We start from the raw sequence: 18,506 nt of genomic DNA on the forward strand, positions 1-18,506 counted from the left end.
GCAAGTTTTTAATCTCATCAATATAGAAAACACATTTTATGATATATTTATTAAACTTCTTATAAGTATTCAAGTTTTGCCAAAATTTTCTTAAAAATTTATTTAAATGTTTTTCATCTTCAAATTTTGTTAATTTATTGATTAACATAATGTAATTATATTCGTTTAATTCATTGTCATAATAATTTTCAAAAATTATTTGGGACATATAATTTCGTAACTCTCTCGAACAATTTATTCCAGTTTTTATAAAGTCTAGTTTGAAACTCTTTTTGTTCTTCTGTACGTTTTCTTTAGTCTCCTTCAGCTCATTTTCTTTAAGTTTAATTTCGTCACAAAGTTTCTTCGCAGAAGGCCATCTGAAATACAAACAAAAAAATATTTTAATAAATTTTTGAAAATTAAAACACTAAACAATGTTATTGCACCCGTAATAAAATTTCAAAGCAATACATTTTTTTTTAATGTATAATATTATAGTATCAGTCAAAATATCAATTACTTTTATTTGAATGCGGAAAATATAGAATATATCATTTTCAATTTTAAATTGTAACTAAATTTTACACTACAAATAGACAATATGATGAATGCAAATGGACAAAGCTATATTTATATACGTTACATTCTTATTATGTAACTTTAACAAAAATTATTTAATGTTTTTTTTACATAACATTTTTATAAAATAGTATTATTTACAAAATTAATTAATAAAATAATAAAATAACTAAACAATATAAATAATAAAATTAGATAATTTAATTAATAAAACAAAAATGCAAATATTCGAATTTTAAACATATTTATTTTATTCTATTATATAAAAATGGATAAGAAAATGGGCTAATTAATACCGACATAAAAAAAATGGTTATTTAAAAAAAATTTTAACTTAAAAGAAATATATTTCACTAAAAATTGTTTTAGTTTTAAAAAGAATAGATTGAACAATTGAATAAGCCTGTTTTCCGTGTTTTAATATTGATTATTAAATTTTTTTATATTCTTATTTATTACATTTTATTTTTAATATTCTGTATTTATTTCATTTTTATAAAATACTTTTTATCACTAGTAATACACACAATGCTGTTAATTAAATAGAATGACAAAAAATTTACAGATAAAAAGAAATACCTCTGATAAAACTTTTTTTCCCAAAATTTTTTATAGTTGGCTGCCGTAAGAAATCGCTTGCACGTGCGTTTGAAGTTGATGGTATCTTCAATAGTGACATCACTGTAGCCGAGAATTATGGCTATAATCTCGTCAGGTAAGTGCTCTAATAATGTTATCATTACAAAAATTCAACGAAATACAGGAAAAATAATTAAAGTAATCGTAATAAATTATTATTCCCGTAATTAACTCCGTGTTTTTAGAAACACAGCAATGTGTTGCGATACTGCTCTGCCAATTGTAGAAGCACAAATGCGAGTTTCTTTTACTACAGATGTTTTTCACTCTTTGTCCACTCTAAAGCTCCATACACAATGCTAGGCGATAGTGATAGCTATAGGGAAATAGCGATAGAATAGAAATAGTGATAAAAATTGTCGCCACCCGTTGCACAATGGCGCGATAGGAATAAAAACCAACCAATCAGAATCGTGCCACTTTTTCAAACGTATATAGTACATTACCTGTAACTGAATACGTTTACACGGCACCCTTAATCGGGTTTAAAAACATCCGTAGTTATAAAACTGGCCAATCACAGCCGTTCCATTCTTCAGGGAAATGGCTGTGATTGGCCAGTTTTACAACTACGGGTGTTATTAAACCGGATTAAGGGTACCGTGTAAACGTACTCACTGTCAAAACGTTTTACATTTGTCAGCAGATTTTAGAGTAAGTTAAATATTATTTGGTAAGTACTTGTGAAACATTGATATAAGTATGCGGTTTTCGTTTGGTTAAATATGCTGCGAAGACTGCGGATCTGACAGCCTTGTATTTCGGCAAGAATCTGAACTCTGAACGCTGATTGGTAGGCTATAAGGCAATAGATATAGAATTCCAACTCGTCGGAAATTTATCGCTGTTGCCTGTTCCTATATTCCATTCTGCATTGGCATATGGATTCCCTAGTGTTGGAATTCTCTGTTTCCATATCGCTGTGCTATAGCTATAGCTATCGTTATTCTTATCGCTATCGCCTAGCATTGTGCAAGGGGCTTTATAGTGAAATCTTTACCTGAAAAATGAAAGACTTGTTCTTCTTTTCATTATAAAGTTGTCACGTGACACAAAATGACATGCGCACACGAACGAAATTCAGAAACTAACAAATATTTTTTTGTACCTGATACATCTTTAAAACAGATAAAGATAGAGAAAAATAATATATCATTTGTTACCTTCTCGCAAGTAACATATTTTATTATTTTCAAGAATTATGTAACATATTTGTTTCTTGTTATAAAGAGATTGAAAAAATTACAATAGTAGGGGAGACCGGGGACAAAAGTAACAGTGTCATGAAAGTAACAAACCTTCTATTAACCTATACAATATGTTGAATAATTTTTACTATACAGTCAAATGCGCACGCATCGACCCCCTTCCCTTTCAGTTAATCGTTGCAGAACAGTCACGCTAGTTGCACGTGCAGGAGCGGAATTCGTGTATTTGCGTTATTCACGTAAGTATTTCTTGTTTTAGTTTTTTTGTATCTATGCCTATTTAAACTGTATACAGGGTGTCCGGTAATAGTCACGCCAACCGTCGTGTGCAGATTCCTGGGATCATTTGGGGACGATTTTTCCTCAGCAAAAATGTCGAGACACCAATAATTTTCGAGTTATAAGCGATTGAAAATAAAGGGTTTTTCGCAAACTAAGCCTTGTGGAAATAAAATAATAATAAATTCACATTCTTCAGTTAATTTTAGGTAGAGTTTACTTTAATAGAATTTTAATTTAAGGCTTAGTTACAAAGATACATGATGGCAAAAATTGAAAACATGCAAAAAATAATGACCTCCCTCGACATTTTCGATGAGGAAAAATCGTCTCCAAATGATCCCAGGAATCTGCACACGACGGTTAGCGTGATTATTACCGGACACCCTGTATATCGATGTAATAATTTACTGGTGCATTCTTCTAAAATGTATTGATAAATTTTTATGATTGATTTGGATAAGTGTTGCATCATTTTTCGGTTATAATACTTTTATTCCAAAAAATGTGTCTGTGGACAAAAGTAACACGGCACTCTGTGGACGAAAGTATTATTATTATTTAGAGTTAAATTATTTTGTAGACTTAAAAAGGTACACAATTAATGTGATATAAGTAATAATTATGTTGTGATATTATTTTTAATTATTTTGCCTAATAAAAATTATTTTTTTTAGTTTTTTAAAGATAATAAAAATAGATATTCGTTCTATTTTTTTATTTTAATAATATAATAAAAGTTTTTAATAAAAATTATAATGAAAGTTATCTTACATAATAAAAGAGTATAATAAAAGTTATCTTACATTGAAAAAAAAATCATTTTTATTTTATTTTCCTGAAAATAAGAACTGGTACTTTTATCCCCATACTATGTTACTTTCGTCCTAGGCCCCCAGGATGAAAGTAACAATCAACGTACTTACGAAAAGTCATAATAGCTCTTTAAATATCTATCATTTGAGATTGAAACATAGGTATAATAATAGACCGATAAATGGAGTTTCTTAACAAATAATCATTTTTTTTTATATCTCTAAAGATAATTGATAACTGACTTGTAATGTAAAATATGTTACTTTTGTCCCCGGTCTCCCCTAATTCTATGGCAATTCACATTTTATAAAAAAGTTCAACGGATATAGAAGTATTCGACATATTGTACGCAATATATACACTGGTCAAAAGGAGTCATTATATTCTTACTTACGTATACGATTCAAGCAAGATGAATTCATATACGGATATCAACAATAATAGAATTAATATACAAAAATATTCTCGTGATACTAAAATAAAGGACCCTTGCCTGGGCATACAAACAGTCCAGAAACAATCCGGAAAGGACCAGTTGGACTCTAAATATAAGTAGTAAGTCGATTAAACGTTTCTATATTTTTACTCTTCTTATCCCGAAATAACTCTTGGATTTTTTATAAATAGAACGTCGAATTTTCCTCAATTACCGTATTATTATATATTCCCGCGACTCTGTCTTTTTCTTTTATTTCCGGAAAATATCCAGGATTTTCCGCGTTAGGGGTGTAAATTCGTGATTTTCCCTTTATATAGATAGATATAATAGAGGGAAGTATGCTAAATCGTACCCCCTAAGCTTTCCCAAAGATAACTAGATTAACTGCATATAACTTCAGTTATCTTTTAACTCTCGTGGCTCACGGTGGCTTGCCGAATGAAATAAGTTATCTCAATATAATTATAAAATTTGATATTATTTTCTTCAGTTGTCCTAAATATAAAGAAAAAAAATATGCCTAAGTAAAAACAAATAGTAAATCGTACCAGTACAATATATGAAAAAGTTAGTGATACTTTTTATCAAACTTCAATAAATAATCTTAAAATATTTTGCTGATTTTTCAACGCTTCCATATACATATACAGGATTTTATAAGATATACAATTATAAGATATAAATCCATATACAGGATTAAATAAGATAAAAAAATTTTTTAATAAAATTTATTTAATAGCTTATCTTTTTCAATGTCATTGCTTAGGCGTGGGAGATGCCGAATATTACATGAAAATCATACAAAATAAATTTATAAACGTCATTTATTAATGAATCGCTTGAGAAGGAAACAAACATTGCGGCATTTGAATGAGGCTAGCTGTGATACAACAGCATTAACATTTTTAAATATTTTAACTTTGTTTAAAAAATACAGTAGAGGTACGATTTAATGAACGATACGATTTAGCATACTTTCCCATATATATATATATATATATATATATATATATATATTAGGGTGGTCGTTAAATGGAAGATCATGTTGGATGGTCATAAATCAGCTCCAAATATAGAAAAAATAATTCTCTAATTTTTTCAGATTTTTATTTTCAGCTCTGAGTCTCCCTGTTTGCACGTGGATTTTTTCCATTAAAAAAAATACCAATTTAAGTAATTTTTAGATTAAAAATAGAATCAACAAACCTGATTTAAATAAGTTTCGCTGCCGTGAAGTATAGCATGAAATTGTATATGGGGTATTTCACTCGAGTTGTGTGTTATGTTATATTCTTATATCAATTCATTTATTTATTCATTTATATGTTATTTAAATATTATTTATATGATATTTTTTAATAATTTGAAAAAAATACTAATTTACTTCAGTTCTAGATGGAGTCAGCTGCAAAAGTAGTGAACAAAATTATTCAATTTTTCGTAAAAGATAGTCAAAAATCGTATATGGGCTATTCCACACGAATCGTGGGTGTTTTTAATTCAGTTAATTATTTTTTATCCATTTTTCAAGCAATATAACGACGTATTATATATTTTTTTGAATCTTCCTTGAACTTTAAATCGTCGTTATTTTCGATTATATAGGAAAAAAATGTGTAGGGAATTCCATTCCAGTGCTCAATGATTAAGCGCAAATTTTCGATAATTTTTTTTTTTTTTTTTTTAGAAAAACAATTCGAGGAAATCAATAATAATCAATGGTTAAGAAATTTTAAAAAAATCTAAAAAACTAAAAGTCGCAAAGTTTCAAGGAATATTATTGTACTGTATAATTGTATTTATTCAAAGTATAAAAAGAAAGTTTATTATCTTCAACAAAAAAAAATCAATGGAAAATAATAAATTAATCGATATATTGATTACTCCGTAAAATAATAATTTAAATTTTTTCACTCGATTTGTGTGTAGTATAACACACACAACTCGAGTGAAATACCTCATATACGATGTTTTACTATTTTCACGGCAATGAAACGTATTTCATAAAATGTCGCTATTTTAGACTAGAACTAACTTAAATAAATATTTTTTAAATGAAAAAGAAAATTACGTGCCAACAGGGAGACTCAGGACTCAAAATAAAAATCTGAAAAAATTAAAGATTTTTTTTTTCACATTTAAAGCCGATTTACGACTATCCAACATTAAAATTCTGAAAAAACCCATATAACGACCACCCTAATATATATATATATATGTATATATATATGTACATATATGTATATACATATATAGTACACTTGTACTTGTTAACCGCGAATTCTATTGGTAAAAAGGAGTAAAAATCCAAGAATTATTTTACGCGAGTTGTTCTCTACTACCATTATTTTAATTAATTTATCCTCGTAGTGAACAATCGAAAAATGCGATGTCCACCGATCGCACCGAGGCAAATCGTCGAAATAAATAAACGTACTATTTAGCATTATTTGGGGTAAGTAGGTTTCTCCCTTCCGCTGACTCTTCCTTTTTTAAATCTCAACGTAACGACGATAACATTTAGAAAAATATTTATAATAACTAAAAAAGCTAAATAATAAATAAAATAAAATAATGAATAAATAATTAAATTAAAAGAGGAAAGAAAATAAATAAAAAATTATTTTATATTGTGTACATAAAATTGTGTATATAAAATTGTGTAATTGTAATGTATTTTGAATTATTTACCACTTCGAGCTCTTTCTGCATCTTCGACATTTATTATAATATTGTATGCTTTATTTTCTTCACCATCATTTAAGGTTTTATCTCACTCATGGATGAAGCCATCTTGATTACTGCAACTGTTTCACCTCTCTGGTAGCCGCAGCAGAAAGTACGTCAAAATCAATGACTTCATGGATTTCGACCAGTACTTTCGCAGTGCACTGTCGTCAATATAAGAAACGCTATTGACAGTACTATCAGTACTCGAAGTCAATAACGGAACGCACCCTTAATATAATATATTATAATAAATAAAAATAATAATAAGATATGCCAATCTCAATAGATGATTACGATATCCTTATTTTATAAAAAAAATTTCACATTTTGATAAATATTTTACAAACTTATACACGACAGATATATTCCCAGTGAGAAATGGTGGTCGAATCGATGTCGATTCGACGTCGAATCAACGTCAATTTGGTCGAATTGATGTCGAATTGACATCGACCAATCGTTTCTCGCTGGGTTGCTCATATTTTAGTTTTGAATTAAGAAGTGTCTCTCGATGTGTTAAAATAATTCTAGTTACACAACTTTTTGGCAATATATTAATTTTTCAAACTAAAAACACAGGAATACTTATTGTTAGATACGACTGTTATTAATTTTAAAGTAATTTTTATACTATAGGAATTGAGAAATATTAATCTGAATAACTTCTGAATCGAAATTTATGATAAACTTTTAATAAATATTATATACAATATTCTTATACGATCTATAGTAACAGAATCGAAAAATAGAGAGTGGAAGAAAATTAAATTTTCAGTTATCGCTTTCATTCATTGCTTTATTATTGATACAAAATGTATTTCCATAAAGATAGTAGAAATATATGAAAAATAAAGACATGAAAATCACCGAGCTCAAGATCTGATGAATAAAACGAAGACACTCGAAGACACGATGGGTGGTAAGTCTTAGATCCTTTAATTTCTCAAAATTGTGAAATGATGAATCAATTTGGAAACCATCAGATTCGTGTTCAGCGTCCAAAAAACTATAAGAAACGACTGATCTGGTTCCAGTGTTTTTTTTCTGTTGAACAGTGTTATAAATAAAATGTAAAAAGTATTTAAGGTTTTCAGGTGACTCACTCTAGTATATTAATATGCGATATAGTGCATATCTTACCGGTTTATTACACCTAAATCAAATTAACAGGCAGAAATTCCTCACGGTTTAATATACATCGACATCTCAAATGCTTAATCAAACGTTTGAACTGGTGCCTCATCTAAAAAAGAAAATGGATTAAACACGAGCAAAGATTAAATGTGAACAGCTCTCATTAAAAATTAAAAAATGAGGAATTGTATCTCTTTCTGTCTATATATGTAGCGTATTTCATTGATTCATATAATTACAAAAATTACAAATATATTTATTACAGTTAAAATTAACAGAAATCGATGATGAATAATTGCCAACCTCTATAGCATTTATTGCAGCGATACGTTCCTTTGTGTTCCAAGAACTGAAGTAGAAAAAAGGTCTGTACAGTGGTAGTTTGTCGATCAAATTAAAAGAAAATTTCTTGAATGGTATGTTAAAACATCTTGCATTTTCTAAATTATTCGTGACGCTGTGAACAATAAAAATATTATTATTATAATAACATTTTTATAATAAAAAATTATATATGTGTGCATGCCATAAATAGAAAAATTTGCAATAAGTTCAAAGATAATTCCAAATTCAATATATTATAATACTTACTATTTTGGTTTCCAAAATATGCTGTAGCGATAATACAATATGGAATTTTCTAGATTTATTATATCGCAACGTAGACCGAGTCTCCTGGCCACACTGTGATATATAATCGTTAAAATTATTTCGTGACCACATTTATGTAGTAAGACCTGTGTCAAGTATTATATAAATCAAAATTAATCAAAATGAGAAATTTTTAAGATATAAAAAACATATAGCCAATAATAATTATATCATAAGGTATAATAACTTACATTATCAATACACATGTTTTTCAAATTTGTGTTTGTCAAATTACATCGTCGAAAGTTTAATTTGACAAATATATATTCCTGGAGTGTATCCATAATCTGCGTACTTTCTACATCATTCCAATGATTATCGTCGATATTGTTGTTTTTCCAATAGGAAAATGTTTCATCAGACGTTGAAAATATCGAATGTTTAGAATGCTTTTCTCTGAGGCAATTCAGTACTTTTTGTGCGATACTATCTAATGATGCTTTTACGTGCGAGAAACATATATTTTTGGAGGGTTGAATGTATTGCGCCAAATAAAAAGCAGTCCATTCCAAAAGTCGTTCTCTGTCATGTTGTGTTATAAATTTATCCCACATATTTTTTAAGGAACGTAATTTTATAAAATGACATTCTTCTATATTGCAATATTTTTCGATTAGACTGCAACTATTTTTCCTGAAAAATTTATATTAATTAACCTTATTTGTATTAACTAAATTTATATTAACCAAATATATAGTAACTAAAAATTTGTATTGTATAACTAACAAATAAGTACGATGCTCTTCTATCAAATTATGCCTCATTTCTCCTGAGAGTGTTCTTTCGGTAAGATCGCAATCAGTTTTTCTGAAAAATTTATATATTAACTGAGCAATAAAAGTACATAAATATATGAAGTTAATAGCACTATATATTGAGAATCTTACTGTGGAAATTGTGCAAGCAAGTTTTTAATCTCATCAATATAAAAAACACATTTTATGATAATCTTATCAATCTTCTTATAAGTGTTCAATTTTTGCCAAAATTTTCTTAAAAATTCATTTAAATGTTCTTCATCATTAAATTTTGTTAATTTATTGATTAACATAATATAATTATATTTGTTTAATTCATTGTCATAATAATTTTCAAAAATTATTTGGGACATATAATTTCGTAACTCTCTCCAACAATTTATTCCAGTTTTTTTAAAGTCTAGTTCGAAACTCTTTTTGTTCTTCTGTACGTTTTCTTTAGTCTCCTCCATCTCATTTTCTTTAAGTTTAATTTTGTCACAAAGTTTCTTCGCAGAAGGCCATCTGAAATACGAAAAAAAAATATTTTAATAAATTTTTGAAAATTAAAACACTAAACAGTGTTATTGCACCCGTAATAAAATTTCAAAGCAATACATTTCTTTTTAATGTATAATATTATAGTATCAGTCAAAATATCAATTACTTTTATTTGAATGCGGAAAATATAGAATATATCATTTTCAATTTTATATTGTTATTAAATTTTACACTACAAATAGACAATATGATGAATGCAAATGGACAAAGCTATATTTATATACGTTACATTCTTATTATGTAATTTTAACAAAAATTATTTAATGTTTTTTTCACATTACATTTTTATAAAATAGTATAATTTACAAAATTAATAAATAAAATAATAAAATTACTAAACAATATAAATAATTTAATTAGATAATTGAATTCATAAAACAAAAATGCAAATATTCTAATTTTAAACATATTTATTTTATTCTATTATATAAAAAAGGATAAGAAAATGGGCTAATGAATGCAGACATAAAAAAATGGTTATTTAAAAAAAATTTTAACATAAAAGAAATATATTTCACTAAAAATTGTTTAGTTTTAAAAAGAATAGATTGAACAATTGAATAAGCCTGTTTTCCGTGTTTTAATATTGATTATTAAATTTTTTTATATGCTTATTTATTACATATTATTTTTAATATTCTGTATTTATTTCATTTTTATAAAATACTTTTTATCACTAGTAATACACTCTTTGCTGTTAATTAAATAGAATGACAAAAAATTTACAGATAAAAAGAAATACCTCTGATAAAATTTTTTTTTTTTTAATATTTTATACTTGGTTGCCGTATAAAATCGCTTGCACGTGTATCCCAAGTTGATGGTATCCTCAATAGTGACATCATTGTAGCCGAGAATTATGGCTATAATCTCGTCAGGTAAGTCCTCTAATAATTTTATCATTACAAAACTTCATTGAAATACAGGAAAAATAATTATAGTAATCGTAATAAATTATTATTTCCGTAATTAACTCCGTGTTTTTAGAAGCACTGCAATGTATTGCGATACTGCTCTACCGAATGTAGAAGCACAAATGCGAGTTTGTTTTACTGCAAATGATTTTCACTCTCTGTCCACTCTTATGGTGAAACTTTACCTGAAAAACGAAAGACTTGTTCTTCTTTTCATTATGACGTTGTCACGTGACACAAAATGACATGCGCACACGAACGAAATTCAGAAACTATAAAATATTTTTTTGTACCTGATACATCTTTAAAACAGATAACGATAGAGAAACATAATATATATCATTTGTTACCTTCTCGCAAGTAATATATTTTATTATTTTCAAGAATTATGTAATATATTTGTTTCTTATTATAAAGATTGAAAAAATTACAATAGCAATTCTACGGCAATTCACATTTCATAAAAAAGTTCAACAGATATAGAAGTATTCCACATATTGAAAGCAATATACACTGGTCAAAAAAATGATCGCAACACTTATTGTTAGTTAATATCAAAATTTTGCATAAATTTAAATAAGCATATCTCCGCGAAAAATTGCCGTATTTCAAAAACATTTTTCATTTATTTTAAAGGGTAAAGTCCCTACTTTAAGAAATTTTCGTTCGATTTTGATTTTATCCTCTTTCTCTCGCTCCATCTCTTTAAAAGTAAGGACGTGTTCTTTCTCCACACACACAAGAAATTGCATAGTCTGACAAACTCTACGGGGTGTAATAAATTTTTTTCGCAAATATTATCATAACTATCATAAAATATGGACTTTTCTTTGCACATTAAAAAAGAATTAGAGACCGTACGATTTTTTGTCGCGAAGTTACGCATACATATACACATACGCATTTAATTAATTTTTTTAATATACATTTTTTGCACAAGTAATACACTCTGTGCTATTAATGAAATAAAATGACAAACAATTTACAGACGAAAAAATACCTTTCAAGCAAATTTTTTTCCCAAAAACTTGTTATATTTGGCTGTTAAACAAAACTGCTTGCACACGCATCCGAAGTTAACGGTATCCTCAATAGTAATATCACTGTAGTCGAAAATGATGGTTATAATCTCGTCAGATAAGCACTTTAATATAGCTATTTATAAAAAATTATTAAATGAAATACAGGAAAATAATTAAAGTAATCGTTATAAATTATTCGTGTAATTAACTCTCTGTTTATAAAAGCACACTAACGTACTGAGATACTGCTCTTATGCGTCTGCAGATTACAGAGAGCACAAATTCGAGTTTTATGTATACTGCAGATCTTTTCACATTCTTGTCCATTTTTATTGTAAAATCTTTACCTGAAAAACTGAAGGTCTTTTGTTTCTTCTTACTATGAGGTTGTCACGTGTAACGCTTCATGCGAAAAAAAGGAAAACGAAATTGTTTGAAAGAAATTCACAAATATTTTCTTTTATCTGTGCTTTTAAGACAGAAACAGACAGAGGATTAGAGAATAACATTAAATATCACTGTTGCACAGATTCTAGAATAAAAAGGCATTCTATTAAAGTATTAATGTTAGACAAACGAATTCGTTCTGTTTGCTGTAAGCAATTTCATAACTTCTAAATGCTTTTATAATTTGGCATGTACATATTTTATAGCAATGGAATTGGTTACAATAAAAATGGGTAATAAGAGTATGTTTAATGACTAAACAAAATTATTAATTTCCCTTATTAATGAGTTACTATACATATACTTGATATAATATATTATAATAAATAAAAATAATAATAAGATATGTTAATCTCAATAGATAATTATATCTTTATTTTATTTAAAAAATTTCACATTTTGATAAATATTTTACAAACTTATGCACGACAGATATATTTGCTCATATTTTAATTTTGAATTAAGAAGTGTCTCTCAATGTGTTAAAATAATTTTAGTTACATAACTTTTTGGCAAATATATTATTTTTTCAAACTAGAAACACTGGAATACTTTTGATACGACTGTTATTAATTTTAAAGTAATTTTTATACTATAGGAATCGAGAAAATTTAATCTGAATAACTTCTAAACCGAAATTTAGGATAAACTTTTAATAAATATTATATACAATATTCTTATACGTTCTAGTAATAGTATCGAAAAATAGAAAGTGGAAAATAATTATATTTTCAGTCATCGCTTTCACTCATCGCTTTATTATTGATACAAAATGTATTTCGATAAAGATAGTAGAAATATATGAAGAATAAAGACATGAAAATCACAGTAAGATCTACGACGAATGTGGAAGACACTCGAAGAAACGATGGGTGGCAAGTCTTAATTCCGACGAAAAGGTGAAAATGGTGAACTGAGTCCCTACTCTCTTAGCTAAAAAATTCTTTTTATAGAGGTATCTATGCACTTTTAAAACGTTGGAACACTTGTATTGCACGCCATGGACACTACGTAGAAAAATAATATAATAAGTGTGATATAAGTGTATATTCAATAAATAATATAAATAAAAAATTATAAATAATGGACTCAATATGACAGATGACAAAACTTAAAAAACATTAAAATTGCAATTTAAACATTTTTTTTAGAGAATTTAATATGTTAAAAAATGTTTAGTTTGCAATCTAAACATTTTCTTAACAGCTAACTTCCGCAATAGACCTCATATTTAACCATAGATATATTATTAACCATAACTATTTAAAATTTCTTTTAAGGGTCAAAAGTCCTAACAATATACTTTACTTTTATTACAAGAAAACTTCTCCAGCACGTCACATATTATAGCTATAATATGACAAAGTTGGTAAAAATAGCACATTCTTTGCAACTTTAATTACAAATTTCTCAAAATTGTGAAATATTGAATCAATATGAAAACACATTCGTGGTCAGCGTCCAAAAAACTATAAGAAACGACTATTTTCGTTCCTATGTTTTTTATTGTTGAACAGTGTTATAAATCAAATGTATAAAGTATTTAAGATTTTCAGGTGACTCACTGGGGTATATTAATATACAATATAGTGTATAACTTACCGGTTTATTACATTTAAATCAAACTAATAGGCATTATTTTCTTATATAATATATATCGATATTTCAAAAGCTTAATCGAACTTCTCATCGTGTTCCGCATCTAAAAAAAATCAAACGTGAGCAAAGATTAAATATGAATAGTTCTGAGTACAAATTAAAAAATTAGGGATTATATATATATATATATATATATATATATATATATATTTCTGTTTATGTATGTATAAAGCGTATTTCACTAATTCATATAATAACAAAAATTACAAGTATATTTATTACTGTTAAAATTAACAGAAATCAATTATGAATAATTGCCAACCTGTATTGCATCTAGTGCAACGGTACGACTGTTTGCGTGCCAAGCCTTTGAGTAGAAAGAAGTTCTGTACAGTGATAGCTGGTCGACAAAAACGTCCGAACATTTCTTAAATCGTATGTTAAAACATCTTGCATTTTCTAAATTATTCGTGACGCTGTGAACAATAAAAATATTATTATTATAATAACATTTTTATAATAAAAAATTATATATGTGTTCATGCCATAATTAGAAAAATTTGCAATAAATTCAAAGATAATTCCAAATTCAATATATTATTATACTTACTATTTTGGTTTCCAAAATATGCTGTAGCGATGATCGATTTGGGTTTCATCTAGATTTATTATATCGCAACGTAGACCGAGTCTCCTGGCCACACTGTGATATATAATCGTTAAAATCATTTCGTGACCACATTTATGTAGTAAGACCTGTGTCAAGTATTATAAAAATCAAAATTAATCAGAACGAAAGATTTTTAAGATATAAAAAACATATAGCCAATAATAATTATATTATAATATATAATAACTTACATTATCAATACACATGTTTTTCAAATTTGTGTTTGTCAAATTATATCGTCGAAAGTTTAATTTGATATATTCCTGGAGTGTATCCATAATCTGCGTACTTTCTACTTCATTCCAATGATTATCGTCGATATTGTTGTTTTTCCAATAGGAAAATTTTTCAGCGGACGTTGAAAATATCGAATGGTTAGGATGATTTTCTCTGAGGTAATTCAGTACTTCTTGCGCGATACTATCTAATGATACTTTTACGTGCGAGAAACATATATTTTTGGAGGGTTGAATGTATTGCGCCAAATAAAAAGCAGCCCATTCCAAAAGTCGTTCTCTGTCATGTTGTGTTATAAATTTATCCCACATATTTTTTAAGGAACGTAATTTTATAAAATGACATTCTTCTATATTGCAATATTTTTCGATCAGACCGCGACAAATTTTCCTGAAAAATTTATATTAATTAACCTTTATATTAACTAAATTTATATTAACCAAATTTATATTAACTAAAAATTTGTATTAACTAACCAATAAGTACTATGCTCTTCTTCTATCGAATTATGACTTATATTTTCTAACAGTGTTCTATTGTGAATTCCTTCGGTTAGATTGCAATCGGTTTTTCTGAAAAATTTATATATTAACTGAGCAATAAAAGTACATAAATTTATAAAGTTAATAGCACCATATATTGAGAATCTTACCGTGGAAATTGTGTAAGCAAGTGTCTAATCTCATCAATATAGAAAACGCATTTTATGATATTCTTATCAATCTTCTCATAAATATTCAAGCTTCTCCGAAATTTTATTAAAAATTCCTTTAAATGTTCTTCATCTTTAAAATGTGTTAATTCATTGATTAACACAATGTAATTATATTCGTTTAATTCATTGTCATAATAACTTTCAAAAATTATTTGGGACATATAATTTCGTAACTGTCTCGAACAATTTATTCCAGTTTTTATAAAGTTTAGTTTGAAACTCCTTTTGTTCTTCTGTACGTTTTCTTTAGTCTCCTTCAGCTCATTTTCTTTAAGTTTAATTTCGTCATAAAGTTTCTTCGCAGAAGGCCATCTGAAATACGAACAAAAAAATATTTTAATAAATTTTTGAAAATTAAAACACTAAATGTTATTGCACCCGTAATAAAATTTCAAAGCAATACATTTCTTTTTAATGTGTAATATTATGGTATCAGTCAAAATATCAATTACTTTTATTTGAATACAGAAAATATAGAATATTTCATTTTCAATTTTAAATTGTAATTAAATTTTACACTACAAATAGACAATATGATGAATGCAAATGGACAAAGCCATATTCATATACGTTACATTCTTATTATGTAACTTTAACAAAAATTATTTGATGCTTTTTTTACATTACATTTTTATAAAATAGTATAATTTACAAAATTAATTAATAAAATAATAAAATAACTAAACAATATAAATAATAAAATTAGATAATTGAATTAATAAAACAAAAATGCAAATATTCTAATTTTAAACATATTTATTTTATTCTATTATATAAAAATGGATAAGAAAATGTGCTAATGAATACAGACATAAAAAAATGGTTATTTAAAAAAAATTTTAAGTTAATAATAATATATTTCACTAAAAATTGTTCTGGTTTTAAAAAGAATATATTGAACAATTGAATAAGCCTGTTTTCCGTGTTTTAATATTGATTATTAAATTTTATTATATGCTTATTTATTACATTTTATTTTTAATATTCTGTATTTATTTCAATATTATAAAATACATTTTTTTCACTAGTAATACACTCTTTGCTATTAATGAAATAAAATGACAAAAATTTACAAATAAAAAAAAATACCTCTGATAATACTTTTTTTCCCGAAATTTTTTATTGTTGGCTGCCGTATGAAATCGCTTGCACGTGTATCTGAAGTTGATGGTATCCTCAATAGTGACATCACTGTAGCCGAGAATTATGGCTATAATCTCGTTAGGTAAGCAGAGTAATGTTATCATTACGAAAATTCAATGAAATACAGGAAAAATAATTAAAGTAATCGTAAAAAATTATTATTCCCGTAATTAACTCCGTGTTTTCAGAGCAATGTATCGCGATACTGCTCTGCCGATAGAAGCACCAATGCGAGTTTGTTTTACTACAGATGTTTTTCACTTTCCGTCCACTCTTTGTGAAATCTTTACCTGAAAAATGAAAGACTTGTATTTCTTTTCGTTATAGGGTTTTCATGTGACACAAAATGACATGCGCACACGACCGAAATGCAGAAACTAACAAATATTTTTTTTTATCTGATACATTTTTAAAACAGATAAAGATAGAGAAAAATGATATATCTTTTGTTACCTTCTCGTAAGTAACATATTTTATTATTTTCAAGAATTATTTAATATATTTGTTTCTTGTTATAAAGATTGAAAAAATTACAATAGTAGGTAATTTTACGGCAATTCACATTTCATAAAAAAATTCAACAGATATAGAAGTGTTCGACATATTTAACGCAATATACACTGGTCAATAAAATGATCGCAACACTTAGTTAATATCAATATTTTATTGCATAAATTTAAATAAACATATCTCCGCTAAAAATTGCCGTATTTCAAAAAAATTTTTTTTTATTTTAAAAGGAAAAATCTTTACTTAAAACAAAAAAAAATTTTTTTGAAATATGAGAATTTTTCGCGGAGATATGCTTATTTAAATTTATGCAAAATTTTGATATTAATTAAATGTTGCGATAATTTTTTTGATCAGAGTATATATATATTATATATTTTCATTTATTACATTATATAAAAGGATAGGAAAATAGACTGAATAATGAATGCTACATCGTAGAAAAAAGAATTATTAGCAAATTATAGCAAAAAAACGTTTTTAACTATTAAAGAAAATAAATTTTATTAAATTTAATTGTTTTATTGTTAGTTAAAGGAAATAAATTAAACAATTAAAGAAAATGTTTTAAAAATAACTGATTGCACTCTGTTTTCTACGTCTTGTCTTTCGTTAGCACGTTTTTCTACGCGTTTTAATATTGAAATCCTTTTATGTGTGTGTTCTTTATTAAATTTTACTTTTAATATTCCGCATTTATTTTAGTTTTTTAATATACATTCTTTGCACAAGTAATACATTCTGTGCTATTAATGAAATAAAAATTTACAGACGAAAAAATACCTTTGAAGCAATTTTTTTCCCCAATAACTTGTTATATTTGGCTGTCAAACAAAACTGCTTGCACACGCATCTGAAGTTAACGGTATCCTCAATAGTAATATCACTGTAGTCGAAAATGATGGTTACAATCTCGTCAGATAAGCACTTTAATATAGCCGTTTATAAAAAATTATTAAGTGTATTTGTGATAATCACATCTCGCGTGTAAGTTCCGGGTGAAAAATTCCACGGCCGACGCGAGTCAAGGCACAGACCTCTATGAATTTTCTTTACAGCTGAGGTGACGGCTCCGATGGGGGTCGGAATAAATTGGATTTTATTTTGCGTACTAAATTGCTTGATTTTGTACTTTTTGAACGAATGATCTTAGGCGGCGGTAGGATTAACAGTAGTCCATTTTCTCCGAATGAGCGAGATTATATAGAGTAGGCCCCAGGAGTGGTCCGATATGTCTCGAAAATTCCCGAAATAAAAGGCGATCGCTGCCTCTCGTCCTAAATTAATTTGACTCGACCAATAATCGGTGCGTCATAAATCGGAGCAAATATAATACCTAAATTTCAATAATATATATATAAACGTTATGTACCCGAGACAATAATAAAGTATCGCTCGCCTCTCGAGACCATCTGTTATAATATTGACATAAATTAAATGATAATATAAGGTTATATTGACATAAATTAAATGATAATATAGGTCGCTATAAGA

The 18,506-nt window shown here is 26.9% G+C and overlaps 1 protein-coding gene across 2 annotated transcripts; it reads right to left on the reverse strand.

The window, feature by feature from the left end:
- Positions 1 to 12,876: 12,876 nt before the first annotated feature.
- Positions 12,877 to 18,192, reverse strand: LOC145942591 (uncharacterized). 2 transcript variants are annotated; one of them, XM_083049459.1, is made up of 10 exons: positions 17,991 to 18,192; positions 17,796 to 17,898; positions 16,449 to 16,792; positions 15,297 to 15,671; positions 15,121 to 15,216; positions 14,599 to 15,034; positions 14,348 to 14,493; positions 14,060 to 14,213; positions 13,741 to 13,840; positions 12,877 to 13,145 (listed from the first exon to the last, which is right to left on the reverse strand). In XM_083049459.1, the coding sequence occupies exons 3-9, from the start codon at positions 16,604 to 16,606 to the stop codon at positions 13,754 to 13,756; spliced, it is 1,452 nt and encodes a 483-aa protein (XP_082905585.1). In that variant the 5' UTR covers positions 16,607 to 16,792; positions 17,796 to 17,898; positions 17,991 to 18,192; the 3' UTR covers positions 12,877 to 13,145; positions 13,741 to 13,753. The 2 variants fall into 2 exon arrangements, with proteins under 2 accessions (XP_082905585.1, XP_082905584.1); XM_083049458.1 differs by having other exon boundaries at positions 17,796 to 18,192.
- Positions 18,193 to 18,506: the final 314 nt, after the last annotated feature.

This window comes from Prenolepis imparis, unplaced genomic scaffold (assembly GCF_030444845.1).
Source record: "Prenolepis imparis isolate NDT839.2.m4 unplaced genomic scaffold, iyPreImpa1.0 SCAF_11, whole genome shotgun sequence".
In the NCBI taxonomy this organism is placed as follows: domain Eukaryota; kingdom Metazoa; phylum Arthropoda; class Insecta; order Hymenoptera; family Formicidae; genus Prenolepis; species Prenolepis imparis.